The 15,770-nt window shown below is 41.4% G+C and overlaps 1 protein-coding gene across 3 annotated transcripts in view; it reads left to right on the top strand.

The window, feature by feature from the left end:
• ACTR8 (actin related protein 8) overlaps positions 1 to 15,770 on the top strand; it is a 16,938-nt gene continuing 1,168 nt past the window's right edge. Inside the window, exons 1-13 of one of the 3 annotated variants that reach the window (XM_045529886.1) lie at positions 1 to 218; positions 4,229 to 4,399; positions 5,420 to 5,530; positions 6,147 to 6,251; positions 6,536 to 6,709; positions 7,200 to 7,293; positions 7,523 to 7,655; positions 8,645 to 8,798; positions 9,887 to 9,982; positions 10,584 to 10,724; positions 11,642 to 11,906; positions 12,669 to 12,832; positions 13,651 to 13,840. In XM_045529886.1, coding sequence (XP_045385842.1) covers positions 96 to 218; positions 4,229 to 4,399; positions 5,420 to 5,530; positions 6,147 to 6,251; positions 6,536 to 6,709; positions 7,200 to 7,293; positions 7,523 to 7,655; positions 8,645 to 8,798; positions 9,887 to 9,982; positions 10,584 to 10,724; positions 11,642 to 11,906; positions 12,669 to 12,832; positions 13,651 to 13,794 — 1,875 coding nt within the window. In that variant the 5' untranslated portion in view covers positions 1 to 95 and the 3' untranslated portion in view covers positions 13,795 to 13,840. Of the gene's footprint in view, positions 219 to 4,228; positions 4,400 to 5,419; positions 5,531 to 6,146; positions 6,252 to 6,535; positions 6,710 to 7,199; positions 7,294 to 7,522; positions 7,656 to 8,644; positions 8,799 to 9,886; positions 9,983 to 10,583; positions 10,725 to 11,641; positions 11,907 to 12,668; positions 12,833 to 13,650; positions 14,016 to 15,770 lie in introns of those variants that run through there. The other 2 variants (XM_045529885.1, XM_045529887.1) reach the window with 2 other exon arrangements.

Raw genomic sequence — 15,770 nt, forward strand, 5'->3', positions numbered from 1 at the left:
ACTGTGGGCAGCCGGCCGTGCGCCTGCGCGCTGGTTCCACCTGGCCGTCGCCGCTGAGGCACCGAGGTGAGAGGCTGGTGGAAGTCGGCGCCAAGATGACCCAGGCTGAGAAGGGAGACGCGGAGAATGGGAAAGAGAAGGGCGGGGAGAAGGAGAAGGAGCAGCGCGGCGTGAAGCGGCCCATCGTGCCCGCGCTGGTGCCGGAGTCGCTGCAGGAGGTGGGGCGCCAGACGCGGGTCAGGGTTGGGACCCCCGCACCGTAGCCTTAGTCCTCGCTTCCGGGCCTAGGCGGGGGCCGAGCGGGGACCAAGGCCTGGCGGCCGTCGGGCTGGGTCGGGCCTCTACCTTGCAGGCCCCAACCCCTGGTGGGTGGTGCGTATGGGTGGTCTTCCCCGCCCCCGGTCGTTGTGCGCCCGAGTGTCGGGGGCGAGGGAGCGCGGCAGGGCCCGGCGGGGGGTCTGCGGGGCCCCGGCGTCCCGCCCGCCCGGAGGCTGGCTGTGTGTGCTCGGCCCGGCCCTGAGCCCCAGCTCCCCCGGCCGTAAACCGACGACGGTGATACCACCTCCGTCCCACGTGCTGTGAGGTTTAAATGGTCGCAGATAGAGTTAGCACCAGGCTGGCTCAAAGGGAGCGTCAGCCTGTGTTTGTTAAGGGGTCGAGTTCGAAGTTCAGGCTTTTCCCATTGTTAAGGAAATATCAGGTAATGGAAGTCAAAATAAGCTTAAAAGCAACGAAAAGGTAGACGTTTGTCTGAATAGACTTTAAGAGCGTGTGTGTCAAAAACAGAACAAGATTAAGTGAAACTAGAAAAAATTTGCAGTAGGATGGCAGGTAAAAGGCCTTTATTTATACTTATACGCATGGCCCACCCCCACCACGCCTTACTGATCAGTAAATCAGACATGAACATTCCCATAGGAAAACGGACAGAAGCAATGTACAACTCGCAGAAGAAGTAAGGAGGCATTGAATGCTCAGAATTGCACGTGGGCCGTCTCTGAGCCAGCTTCCTCGCCCATGGATGGATTAAGGATAATACCTCACTGGTAGGGCAGCTGTGAAGTACATAGCACAGTGTCTGGCAGGTGGTGAGGTCTCAGAATGGTTATTACTGTTGCACAGACCTGGTTTCTCCACCCATCTCATCAAGGGGGCGGGCAGACTGGATGGTCTGTGAAGGCTTTGCTGGTTCTACCTTCTAGGTTTCTTCCAGGGTTGGGCATTGGGAAGGGAGAGCTCACAGTTGGGGGTGTGGCAACAGAGCTCAGCATGGTGTGGAATGGGCTAGTGCAGAATATTGGGCACACACCGCGGGTACCTTCTCCAGCACTGACAGGGACAGTTTCTTCAAAGGAAGTAGCCTCTGTACCAAGACCTGAAGATTAGGAGCTAGCTAGGGAGGGAGAAATCTCATGGAGCGGGGTAATCTCATGGAGGGAGAACAGTGTGCAAGAGACTTGGGCCAAGAGGATGTGGTGTTGGAGGCACAGCTGGTAGATCAGGATGTCTGGAGTCAAGGGGTAGGACTGGAGATCTTAGTGGGAACTGTGTCATGAGGGTCATGTAAGCTGAAGAGTCTGGCTGCTTCTGAAGACACTGAAGAACTTTGGAAGGCTTTCCTGCATTCAGAGCTAGTGTGCCTTCAGTCCTTCTGGTGGCAGGCTCTGAGCTACATGATTAGCTCCTCTAATCCTCATGATAGCCATGAGGTAGGAAATTCATCCAGACCAAGGAAGCGGCAGTCTGAATTTGCAGCCAGATCTGTGAATCCAGAGCCTGGACCTTTAACCACTATAGCAACATTTCCTTCAGTCACATTTCAGTCAGTTGTACAACACCCTTTGGTTTTTCCAGATCCTATGTGGCAGCTGTACTGTTTGCCTAATAACTAGTTTACTCAGTCTTACCTTAAGCAGTAATATCCAGAAAATGATGTATGGGATATACTGGCTAGGTTTTTTTTTTCCTAATACATAAAATAAATAACATAATTATTAAAAAATATTTGTCCATACTTTGGGAAACCCCATTTACTATCCTGGAGTTTCCTAATCAGTGTGCCATACCCTGTGTGCCACTAGTGAGGTGCAGGGATCCCTGATGGCAGGTAGCCTCATCTGTTTACCCCAGTCTGTTGGACAGATCTTCTCCGCCACAGCACACAAAAGCTTGGGAAGTACTGCTCAACAGCTTGGCACGTTAGAGTGATGCCATCATCATTCAACGAATACCTTCCAAGCTCCTGTGCACCATGTGCGGGCATAGAGTAGTGAACAAGACAGAAGTGGTTCATTCACACTGGAAGTTTATTGTGTGTTGGGAGGGCAGACAAATAATTATAACAGTGACAAGAGTTATGAAAAGAAGGAATGCTGTAAGATTGTATTGCAGGGGGACCAGCAAACCTAGTCTGATGACACTTAACTTCAGACCTGAAAGGAGTAGTAAGATTTAGCAGGGAGAAGGAACACTGCAGGAAAAGGAAAGTGTGTATGGGAAGGCTCTGAAATCAGCAAGTCAGAAATCAAGAGAAATCTGGATTGAGAGAATTAAAGAGACTGAAAAGGAGGTGGTTCTAGAGTGAGGCTAGAGAAGTAGACAGGGTCTTGATCTTGGAGTTTTTAGACTTCATCTTATTGGCAAGCATGGAAATGTTTCAAATGGTGGCATGCTTAGAAGACACGAATGTAGTTCGAGGGCAGGTAGAGTAGGTGCTAAGGAGTCAGGCTGGAGTTGTGGTTCTCAATAGAGGGATCCCTGTTGTCAGAGGCATTGTGAGAGTCCCTTCTCCTCCCTACCAAAACTCTGGGCCCCTCAGTAAGTTTACGTGGTAAAGGTTCTCCCAAGTAATTGAGATTCTGCCCCCTGTAAAATTATGGAGCTAAACCAATTTTCGTGTAAAAGTAAAGCCCACAGTCATCACTCCGCTGTTCTGGATTTGTACTGCTTTGTCAGTTCTTGTTCACCATCTCCCAAAAATGGATTGTGAAATGTCACAAATTTTTCTGACTTACAAGGATAGAATTGTGAACTCTGGCTTTTTAACCCCAAGCTTTTGCAAGATCAAGTAAGTAGCCCAGAACCAACAAGAGTAAAGTGTTTTCAATGACCAACATACAGTTTATGAACATATTCTGAAGTGGTTAATGTGTAAAGCCTTAGTTTCCAACATTACAAAGTAATAATTCTAACCTTCCATGAGTTTCTTCCTGGCCCTTTTAAGCAATGGTTATCAAACCCAAGTGATCGTATTCATCACTTGAGGAGCTTTTTTTTTTTCTTATTTCAGAATATTACGGGGGTACAAACACTTTGATCACATAAATTGCCTTTGCACCGCCCAAGTCAAAGCTACAAGTGCACACTGCACCCGTTAGGTGTAATTACATTGCTAGTTCCTAGGCTCTCCCTGGAGATTCTGTATTGGAAATTTTTTTGTTTGTTTGTTTCCACAAATGTCTTTAAGTGACTCATATTTATGGAACCCAGGACATAGAATTCTTCACATTCTTTTAGTCCATGTTTAACTGTTTTCCTTAGTAAATGGAAAGTTCTCTGATAGTAGGGACTTTGTCCTGGTCTCCATTGTACTCACAGTGCCTGGCACATAAATGCTCAGTACTTATATATGTTAATTTGCATTGGATAATTTTGGTTTTATTCATTTAAACAAATATTTGTTTTGGTTGTTTTTGAGACAGAGTCTCACTCTGTTGCCCTGAGTAGAGTACCATGATGTCAGCCTAGCTCACAGCAACCTCAGACTCCTGGGCTCAAGTGTTCCTCCTGCCTCAGCCTCCCAAGTAGCTGAGACTACATAGGCAGGTGCCATGACACTCAGCTGATTTTTCTATTTTTAGTAGAGACGGGGGTCTCACTTTTGCTCAGGCTGGTCTCGAACTCCTGAGCTCAAGCGATCCTCCCATCCCGGTTTCCCAAAGTGCTAGGATTACAGACGTGAGCCACTGTGCCCGGCCAAAACAAATATCTGTTGAGCTATGTACCATGAGTCAGACTGAGGGAACACAGAGATACAAAATGAATTTGTGTTCAGGTAGAGAGGAGTAATTGGATACCTCTCAAAAAAACTCCCTTTACTGAATACCTTTGAGTCTAATAGTTATTATGGGAAACTAACTTTTTAGTTTAACTTGTTACCTGTATGTTATGTAATTTGTTATTTGCATATTTTTTACTAAGGTCACATGCCTATGTTTTATATTTACAGCAAATCCAGAGCAACTTCATTGTTGTCATACATCCAGGTTCAACAACTTTAAGGATTGGTCGAGCCACCGACACACTTCCTGCCAGCATTCCTCATGTCATTGCACGAAGACACAAACAACAAGGGCAGCCCCTGTACAAGGACAATTGGCTCCTAAGGGAGGGACTAAATGTAAGTTAGAAATGGAGGAGCTAGGGAGAAAGGCCCAGGTTATTTTCCTGGTAGGCTTAGACACTCAAGTGTACCTGGGAGTCTTGAATAATATCTTCCTAACTTTATGGTGTTGTAAAATAATATCATTCAGGGTTACAAATACCATTTTTCATCAGAGCTAGTAATCTTAGATTGTAAAGAATTATTTGTAACAAGAGTAAATCCATCAGGGTGAATTGGGTATTGATGAAGGTGATCTTTAATGGAAGACATAGAATTGTCGCTCACTTAACAATAAAATGATATGTTCAGGTCTTTGTTAACTGGCAGCCATATCTTCTCTTCCACATACTTACAGTTTCAATCAAACTCATGTTTTAAATCTATTAGTAAATGGAACTGCTGTAATAAGCACTTATTACAATCTTAGATCAAACTGTAATTTTAAGGCAAAAAAAATGTTTCCTTATAGTAAGCATTTACTTTATCTTATTTTGTAGATGGTAATTATCAGGAAAATTTTTAGTGATAGGTGTTAAATCTGTATATTGCATCATAATCCACTTTTACCTTTCAACTTTTAACTCAAGGATAGTTTCAGGAACTTACAGTTTCTGTAATTCTAATAGTAAACCTTAAGTTTCCATCTTTTAGCACAACTAGCAGACTGTACTTAAGTCCAGTTGTAAGCTTAAATATAACTTGCCAATCTAAGAGACTATAATTCATTGTATGTCTTTGGATCATATCATTCTACTTCATGGAATAAATTTAAGGACTGTAAATCAAAAGACAAAGTAAGACTTCTACAAAGATATTTATGAATGTTTTCTTTATAATATCACAATAACTCAAATACTAATCAAAATATATTGAATGTGACATTGTTACAAAATTGTAATATAACAAATATTAAGAAAATGCTACTTGTTGATGAGGGAATGTTTCCTAATGATGGGTTAAGTAAGTATTAATAGTTTGCCAGATTGCTTTCTCTCTTCGCTCAGTCCTTTATACTGCTCATCTTTTTCCCTCCAGAAACCTGAAAGTAATGAACAAAGACAAAATGGCCTTAAAATGGTGGATCAAGCAATATGGTCTAAAAAGATGTCAAATGGTACAAGGCGGATTCCTGTTTCCCCTGAACAGGTTCAGTCAACTCTTCAGATTTATTCTTTTACTACCACTATTATAATGCCATTCACATGTTCTTCTTATATCAAATATGCAAATAATAAGATGAGATTTCCTTAAAAAGGAAGACAAACCTTCCGTAACTATATACAGAATACCTGAATCAGTGTCACAAATGCTTAAGCAGGCCAAATAATTTATGAGGTGGTATTTCTTAAGGCAAGTTGATGAAAATGTACACTTTACCTGAGAGTATATAATTCGAGGATCTTGGTGGGAAGCTATATTCTTACAGCATTCTTCAATTTAATGTGGTTAACCAATACTATTAGGAATGGACATGAGTCTGGACTATGTATAAATTTGTGTTCAACTTCAGGCAGAGTATAGTGTTAATTTTGAACTGGCTGTGAATCACAGCCTAGGTGTTAAAATTATGTGAAAAATCAAGATTGTGGAAGAGGACAAGAGAACACTTTTTCGACCAGTCAATATTTTGCCAAATATCTTGGATTTGTGATAAAATTTGCCATTGTATCTGGTCTGGGAGAGAGAGGAGAAAAGGAGACTCTTGTACTGCCCACCCTCCTTTCCTTGTATCACATAATTTTCTGATGATCTTTCTTTTCAGGCACGCTCCTACAATAAGCAGATGCGACCTGCAATTTTAGATCACTGTTCTGGAAATAAGTGGACAAACACGTCTCATCACCCTGAGTATTTGGTAGGAGAAGAGGTAGGAAACTTCTTCACAATGAAATGGGAGAAGAGAAACCTGATCCTCCTAAAATTCACTTACTTTACCACTCAGTTCTAGTTGTTTCCTAGCATTCCATAACCCTACATTGAGGACCGTACATCTACACTGACTTCTGAAATGTTAGATACCTCACTCTCAGCATTTGGAACAGTCAGCTAATGTTAGTGATAATTTCTGGCCTAGATTTTTGAATATGAATCCAGAAAACCCTGAGAAAAGAGTTTTAACAATGCCCTCATCTCCCTCCCCTCCTTTTCTAGGCCTTGTATGTGAATCCACTGGACTGTTATAATATTCACTGGCCTATCAGGAGAGGCCAGTTAAACATTCACTCAGGCCCTGGGGGCTCCCTTACAGCTGTTCTGGCAGATATTGAAGTAATATGGTCTCATGCAATACAAAAATACCTGGAAATCCCACTGAAAGATTTAAAGGTAAGCTAAAATTCTTGGTTATTTGGATTGCCTTTAAGATTCCTGGTCAATAAAAGTACACATTACTGAGTCATTTGTAATATAGTATCCTTCTTGAAGCATTCTTAGGCCTGAGGAGGATATCTTTTCTTCTTCACTTAATTCCCTTCTGGTGCTCTTTTTCTGACTCTGTTTCATTGTGCCTCTCTACTGCTCTGAAATCACTAAGCTTTCTTATGTTTGTTTGTGCCTTCTTTCTGGACCTTACTCAAATATATCCATTGTTTTATTTTTCCTTTCATAAATTTTAAATGATTCTAAGAGGGAAAAAATTAGCGTTTTCTGTTTCTTCATAAAACTCGAAGGATAGCACAGATCTTTGAGCTGGTATGCTGGGTCTTTAACCACAGGTGCTACTCCTTTGAAGGGAATCCTTTCTAATGACAAGTATGGTGAAATTTGACTTGACGAGACTTGAGTGTTAACCCTTTTATCTTTTTCTTCTTTTTAGTATTATAGATGTATCTTGCTAATTCCTGACATCTATAATAAACAGCATGTGAAAGAACTAGTGAATATGATACTGATGAAGATGGGTTTTTCAGGTATGTTTGATTTCCAGTGAAACCGACTTTAAGTGGATTTATTTCTCTTTTTCAATGACAAAGTTCATCTAATTGACTGATTTATTTAAATGCTTATCCTGAAAGGATCAGCATTGCTGAGACTCTTGCCCAGTGGTTCCAGGCTCCTGACTTTAGCTGATTATTTGTTTTAGGATCTTTACTGCTTCACAGCTGATTACTTCTCTGCCTTTTTTTTTTTTTTCTTCAGGAATTGTGGTCCATCAGGAGTCTGTGTGTGCCACCTTTGGAAGTGGCTTAAGCAGCACTTGTATTGTAGATGTTGGGGACCAGAAGACAAGTGTCTGCTGTGTGGAGGATGGAGTGTCTCATAGGAATACTCGGTAAGGAACTTGGGAGTTGGCATTTGCCTCACAGTCTTTTCAACTATAAATCATCACAAGTTAGAAATCACAAGAAATTGTGTGTTCAAAAGTCTGCACGGGAAACCAGCAAGATTGTGGAAGTACAAATTCTAGCCAGGGTAAAACACAATTTTACCCTTCCCATTGGAACTTTCTAATAGGGATTTACATCAGCAGCTCCTGAAAATCCTGATATGTGTTGTGTGCTGGTATTAGAAAACATTAGCTTCATGTCTTTCACTGTGGTTTAGCATAGAGATACTAATCATACCCTCACAGCAAAGCTTTAGTTAGGTGAGTCATGTGGGAGAAAATAGATTTTCTTCAGGTGTGAATTCTCTAGCTAGCTAGAGTATCTGCCTTTCTTGTCATAATGGTGCTTAGGGAGTGATGAGTAACTTTATGATGATACACAAGTTAATAACTATCAGGAGCAGATTTGCTGCTTGTCCTTCCTGGGGCAAGCCTGACACAAGTAAGCACACTCAGGTAGTGCAACTGTAGTTTCTCTGCAGCATTTTGTGATCCTGTGATGGCTTCTTCCTGCTTCTTGAGGATGCTTTAATTTTTCCTGTTCCCCACATTAGGTAGTTTGAATCTCAAGGTATAGAAACAGATTTCAAAGAGGACCCAAACTGTCTATGAAAAAGTTATTCTGCTACCTCCCACCCCGAGTTAAAATGCATTCTAAAACCCAGTATGAGTTATTTTGGCTCGTCCATTGTTTGAATTATCTAATTGTCAGTTATTCTCAAAGTGTGGAGAAAATGCTAGACCCAGGATTCCTACCACTAAAATAATATAGCAGTGGTCTTTCCAAATTGTAGAAACCTTCAGTTAGTGGATAGTTTTCTCTAAGCTTTTCTTGAAACTTACTATGTTCCACTGTGCCTACTGGAGTTCTTGAAACACCCTTTGTACCTTCTTAAGCAACAGATTAACCATCTGCCCTTTTCTCTGAACTTTAGGCTCTGTCTGGCATATGGGGGATCCGATGTGTCAAGATGTTTTTACTGGCTAATGCAGCGAGCTGGATTCCCTTACAGAGAATGCCAGTTAACAAATAAAATGGACTGCCTTCTTCTGCAGCACCTTAAAGAAACTTTTTGTCATTTAGATCAGGTAGGAGCAAAATCAATATTGCTGATTATTTTTGTTTCTAGGAAAAACTTAAAAAAGATACCTAAAAAAAGTTAACAATATTATGCTACCCTTTCAACTCAAGTTAGTAAATCCTTGAAGCTGAAGCTCTTAAGGACTGAGAGCTTTTTGGTAAGGTCAGAGTGGCAAAGATGTGTCTCAGGCGCTGGAAAACACAGCTTGTTTTTTTAGGAAAGAGTTAAGCAAATGTCTCTCTCTAGGAGTCTGATCATTCTGATAAAGTATGAAGATAAACTTTTAGGTGTAATGAATATAGTGGGTAAATATATAGGTACAGCATGTAATTGTTATTAAATGTTAATTCGAAGTACTTTCTTAGTATTAAGAACAGTCAGTATTTAATCATTGTTACATATGGATTGTGACCTTTTTTACTTTTTGTTTCAGACTTTTTTTTTTTTTTACTTTTTTCAGGTAATATAATTCTAAATTTTAAAAATGTTGAGAAACTTAAAGACACTATAAATTTCCCAGTTATTGAGGGAATTTGCTTATTGATTTGGGTCATTGGTTATATTAATACATATTGACAATGAAAAAAGCAAAAAATGCAGACAGTGGAAATTTCAGAAATATTAAATAGGGAAGCAATAATTGAACTCTTGTTTTATTAAATTACACTGAGAGTGTTAAAAAATTGTAGGGTGGGCTGGGCATGTTGGCTCACACCCGTAATCCCACACTTTGGGAGGCCATGGCAGGAGGATCACTTGAGGCCAAGAGTTCGAGACTAGCCTGGGCAATAGTAGTGAGACCCTATCTCTACAAAAAATAAGAACAAAAATTAGCTGGCATGTGGCAGTGCACACCTATAGTCCTAGCTACTCAGGAGGATCCCTTGAGTCCAGGAGTTTGAGGCTACTGTGAGCTATGATGGTGCCACTGCACTCCAGCCTGGGCAACAGAGTGAGACTCTGTCTCTAGAAAAAAAAAATTGTAGGGTTGGCTTTTTATAGGTGATATTTAGATGATGGAGAGGCTTGAGCATAATTTGAAGAGTTTACATGCATTCTTACTGATTCACTGACAGCATCTTTTCCTGGAATCAGGACATCTCTGGGCTTCAGGACCATGAGTTTCAGATTCGACATCCAGATTCTCCTGCCCTACTTTACCAGTTTCGATTAGGAGATGAAAAACTGCAGGTAACATATGGGTATATATTTCCATGGTTAGAAAGAGAACCACATAGGTTCAGTCAAACTGATAATAAAGACTTGCTGGAAACATCGTGAGGTCAGAATGTAAACTGGTTGTAGATTTGCCACCAAACCAACATTTAAGCCACTCACAGGGAACAGATTAGAACAGATATGAGGAACATCTTAGCTGCTGTGTAAGGAGTTGTTAGAGAGGCCCCATTCTTTTTTTTTTTTTTTTAAGAGCATGGGCCATGCTGATCTTCTTTGTATCATTCCAGTTTTTTAGTGTATGTGCTGCTGAAGCAAGCACGAGTGGCCCCATTCTTATTACGAAATTATAAACTAGGTAATGAGGCACTTACTTTACACTTGCTTGTGAGATTTCTCTCATATGGTGTCATGTCACCCATTTATTTGGATGGTGAGTGAGTCCTGGCCTGTTGTGCACTGAAGAAATGATGCCACCCTGCAAAGAGAGTGCTGCCCTATCTGACTTACAGACTCTGATCTGCCAGTTTTGTTTTTGGAAAAATAAAATATAGTGGGATGTGTTTTTTCAGGAGGGAATATCTTTTGTTGATCACTCTTTTCCTTCTATGCACAGGCTCCAATGGCTTTGTTTTACCCAGCAACTTTTGGAATTGTGGGACAGAAGATGACGACTTTGCAGCACAGATCCCAGGGCGATCCCGAGGACCCTCACGACGAGCAGTACCTTCTGGCCACTCAGAGCAAGCAAGAACAGGTCCATAGCCATTCTGGTGGGAGAGGAGGACAGTTTTGTCCCTGACAGAGAAGTTCTGCCAGAGTTAATAGATCATGGCAATCATTACAGTCTTCCAGCATACTAACACTGATGCTGCTTTTAGACGTGGAGAAGCATGGAGGTCTGAATTTACAATCTGGATGACAGATTTCTCTGTTGAGACATTAACCTAATTTTCCAATCGCCAGTCCTTATATTTAAAAGCTAACTTAATGAAGACACTTTCCTTTTGGCATATATTATTTACTTACACTATCTACTTCTCAATATCCAGTAGTATTTTCAGTAAATATCACCTATTTTTTAATTATGTGAAAGATGTGTGGCATAGGCGAAGAGCTGAATTCCTTTGTCGACAGCTGATCCGAGTATTAGGATGTCTGGTGCACTGGTGCAAGGGCACAAACAGAGCTCTGTTCTCCTGATGAAACAGCAGCAACTTGTGATGGAGAATAGACTTTTCTAGTCTTATTCCTGCCCCAAAAGCAAGCATGAAGTGGAGAGATAGGATCTGAAAATAAGGATTCCATAATAGCCACTGGCCCGTGAAGCCCCCTGAATATTCCACTTAAAAACTCAGTTTAAGGGGAAGAAAGTCCATCTGTATTGACATTTCAATTTTAAAATCCAACCAGTGATAAAAAGGTTCTGAGAGACCTACTGTGCCTGCCAGACTGCTTTGGAATTGTCAGAGCATCCTCATCTTCTATACACCACCTCTTATTCCCAAGTTGTCTGGGAATGGGTGCTAAGCAGTTGTTATATACTATGGTGGCTTTTGTTTTATAGTAGTATGTAGAAGTAGGGTACGGCGGGGTAGGGTCTAGCTAGACAATATCAACAGTGTTCTACTGTAGTCATACCATCTACTTGACTGTCTTTTTGATTGATTTTAGTCTGCAAAAGCTACTGCTGACCGAAAGTCTGCATCCAAACCTATTGGATTTGAAGGAGATCTTCGTGGCCAGTCCTCTGATCTTCCAGAAAGACTCCATTCCCAGGAGGTGGAGTTGGGGTCCTCCCAGGGAGACTGCCTGATGGCTGGCAACGATTCTGAGGAGGCCCTCACTGCACTGATGTCCAGGAAGACTGCCATCTCACTGTTTGAAGGGAAAGCCCTGGGCCTGGATAAAGCCATCCTTCACAGCATAGACTGCTGTTGTAAGCACATTGGGAGACTGGGAGATGGCAATTAAATGAGCTAGCAATCAGATGAATTGGCTTAGCCTAGGGTATAGTTGTGCAGTGTAGCATGTTTGTTGAAAAACTACCAAACAGCTACTCTGCGCCTGCATTGGCAGGTGTTGGGAATACAGTAATGAAATAGAATTGGTTCTTAGCCTCACTGAGCATATCGCCTGGTGGAGGAGACCAAAATAAGGCTAATTATTACACAAATGTGAAATTACAACTAAGAAAGATGCAACAAAGTTGAGCTAAAGGGTACTGACTGAGAGCTTCTGATTGAGGGAGTTAGTAAGGGATCTTTACTTCCTGGGGAGAGGTATGGAGGGAAGGAGGCAGGGAAGCATTCCTTAAGGACAAGCCCCTTGAGAGAGACCTTTGTGTGAGGGGAGTTAGTGGTGTTCCAGGCAGAGGAGGAAGCCTATGGAGGCCAGTGTGTCTGGGAAGCAGGGTGTGGGGATAAGGCTGGAGAAGTGGGTGAGGACCACCCCACACCTTCACACTGGATTTTGTGGGCCTCCTTAAAGATTTTGTCTTAATCCTGTGAGTAGCAGGTGTAGAGTGGCAGCGTGCTCACATTTGCATTTTGCCAGGTTCCTCTGGCTGCAGGGTTGAGGGTGGTTGGAGGGAGATCTTTGAGAAGGCTATTGCAGTTGACCAAGCAAGAGATGATGGTGGCTTAGCCTAGAGTTGGGGGTGTGGAGAAAAGGTGTGGAAGGAATATCACTGTCTTTTCAGCATCTGATGATACCAAAAAGAAGATGTACAGCTCCATCCTAGTGGTGGGAGGTGGTTTGATGTTTCATAAAGCTCAAGAGTTTCTGCAGCACAGAATTCTCAATAAAATGCCACCTTCATTCAGGCGAATTATTGAAAATGTGGAAGTGATCACAAGGCCTAAGGTATGTTGTTTCATGGTGCAAGTTGGACTGTATGCAAATGAAACCAGCACTGATTATTTCTAATTGTAATGTTGTCTGTGGACAGATCAAATCCAGGGGGCATGGGCTCATGTCTGGGGAGTTCTTGAGGGCTTGGGGCAAGTGGAAGAACTACTTTCAGCAGGTCACATACATGGTGGAAGCTCTGGCCTAAGGGGCCTGGATTCCTGCTTCTCTTCCCCGCCGTGCCCCCCACGATAGCATGCCTGGCTTCCACCTTCAGGACCAGGTGGGGCCGGGGGAAGACTGCCCGATCTCTGCCCTGCCAACCAGAACAGCTCCATTTTAGTCTTTCTTTTATATCAAGGATCCCTGGACCAGATGATTTTTAAGGATCTTATGGCTTAAACTATCTTGAAAAGAAAGATAAACCCAGGAATTTAGAAATAGATTGTATCTGTATTTTATTAAATCTCATAATTCCTGAAAATGTTACTTCTTTTTAATCCTGAGGGAGGGATTGTGAGGATGTATTTATTCTATTCAAACTTTAAAATAAGTTATTTCTTTATATATGTTTCTGCCTACAGGACCTTGACTATTTGTGGAATAGTAGTGAATGGTAGCATCTTCAGTAATAAAAATTTAAAAGTTTTCTTGTCAGTTGAAACAGAAGGATGTCTGTAGCTATGAGTCCTGCTATCTTTAATGCAGTTTGAAAACTTGGCCTGCTAGGTATTGGCTCAGCAGGGGTTTTCTAGCATTGAAATTCAAGTACATGATTAAGTATAATATATGTCTTGTCTGTTTAGGCTGAAATACCTTTATCACCTTTCTAGGACATGGATCCCAGGCTCATTGCGTGGAAAGGAGGGGCAGTGCTGGCTTGTCTGGATACAACACAGGAACTGTGGATTTATCAGCGAGAGTGGCAGCGCTTTGGTGTCCGCATGTTACGAGAGCGGGCTGCTTTCGTATGGTGAAATGGGGAGGAAAAGTCACTGTTGAAGACCAGAAACAAGCCTCTTGGTATAAAAGCCTCTTACAGAATATGTATATTTTAATTCATTGATCTAGATGCTTAAGTTTCATGGAAAGTAAATGAATTTCAAATTCATGTGGAGGGCATGACATTGGTTTGAAATTATAAGCTGCTTTTGTAGTCAAGACATTTGGGAATAAATAAGAACTTCTCAGTTGTAAACTCTCTTGCCCTTTTCTCAGGGTCTAATGAACTCCCCAGTAATGTAAAATATTGGTGTTGAATGTTCTCACACGGTGGAGCCCTTCATTTAAGTTGACTTCTGAGTGTCATCAGCAGGCAGGCTCATGCAGCCACGAGGGGTAGCCTCTGACTTGTGAGAGCTCTCTGGTCATGCGATCTTCCCTCTTTTATAGCAGTTAGAATCTAAAGTTGTCTGAGTTACGTGCACCTACAATGTGACTCATGTGTCCTCTTGGAATCCCAAATAGGAAAAAGAAAAGTTTGGGGGCTTTTGTTTTTCTGTTGGGTTACAAAAAAGAATGGGACCCACTCAAGTCTAGATTTCTAGAGGTAAAGATTTAAGGTTGGGCTGACTGGGTGAATTTTGGGGAAAAAACCCCAGTTATTTGGCCCAAACAGAACAAAAGCTGAAAATCTTGTTTCCTTCCTAAAGCCAAATAGAAATGATGTAGGTATCATTTAGAGTTGTTAGCTTGTGTTGTCAGATAAACAAGGTGACTGCTGTAATTACTACTGACCTAATCATCAGGCCCTTAGTTTTTCTTTGCCTGAAGAACCAGCTGAGAGCTTTTGGAGTTCATTATATTCAATGAGATCAGCTGACCTTCACCTGTAAGCATCCCGATCAAAATGTAGTACAAGTAGCTACTAGCGCCGGTGCCCAGGCCCTGGTGAGCCATTCATTATCCAGAGACAGGAGCCAGTCAATGAGCACAGCCCAGGAGCTCAGAGACCTGGGAGGACCAGAGGATGCTGATTCCTGCCACTTGCTGCCAGGCATCTGCTTCCACCGTCTCGCTTATCAAGACTGGAGACGGCTGAGACTGGGGCAAAGACAAGAGCAGGGACAGAGAAGAGATGGAAGTAAGAATGGAATATAGGAAAAAGTCTTTGGATGTGGAGAAATGCTGGTACTGGAGCATTTTTTGTGAATAGGAATACTATCTATAACTGCTGAGTAGGTCAGAAACAAGCGAGAGTCCACCAGTTTAACAAAATAATTTTAACTTGTTAATACTATTTGGGATATGGGGCTTCAGTTTGAAAATTGTATGTTTTTACTTATTTTTAAAATTTTTTAATGAAAGCATAGATTATTGGTTTTTATTTATATTCCTGGGCTATTTCAACATAATTTAGTATTGGCTACCTATTTTCAAAAGCATGGTAATGTATTTCTGTTTATAACAGTTTTTCACCTTTCAGCATACTGCTGTTATAACTGGTAGATGTTGATTCAAAGGAAGTTAGTTTCTGATCAAATTTTTTACCTAAGCCATGTCCATCTTCTGTTATCAGCACTTATAAGCACTGTGAAAACTGATCATAACAAATAATTGAGTTTTACCACATTAAATAATGCCTCAGCCGTTACTAAGTATCCGCTTGTGAAACTGGACATGCTGAGTTTGCACTTTGTGCTTGTTTTGGTTTTTATTTTAAGTCGTCCATCTGAAACTGATCCACATTCCAGAACAGATGCAGTATTGTACTGTGAAATAAGCATTCCCAGAAAGAGATATATGCTAATATTAATATAATGTGCCCTCTGCATTAATAAAAAGATCCTTTTAGAAAAATTAGAAATTGGGAAGACTTTTTTAAAATACCATATATCTCTATGTTCTGTAATTCTGTGGTGGTTTCTGTTTTTTATTTAAGCAAACCATTACAGTAACTCATTTATAAAAGATTACTTCAAGAGGGCTAACTTTCAACTTAAGAATTATTTAT

Source organism: Lemur catta, chromosome 18 (genome assembly GCF_020740605.2).
Source record: "Lemur catta isolate mLemCat1 chromosome 18, mLemCat1.pri, whole genome shotgun sequence".
Lineage (NCBI taxonomy): Eukaryota > Metazoa > Chordata > Mammalia > Primates > Lemuridae > Lemur > Lemur catta.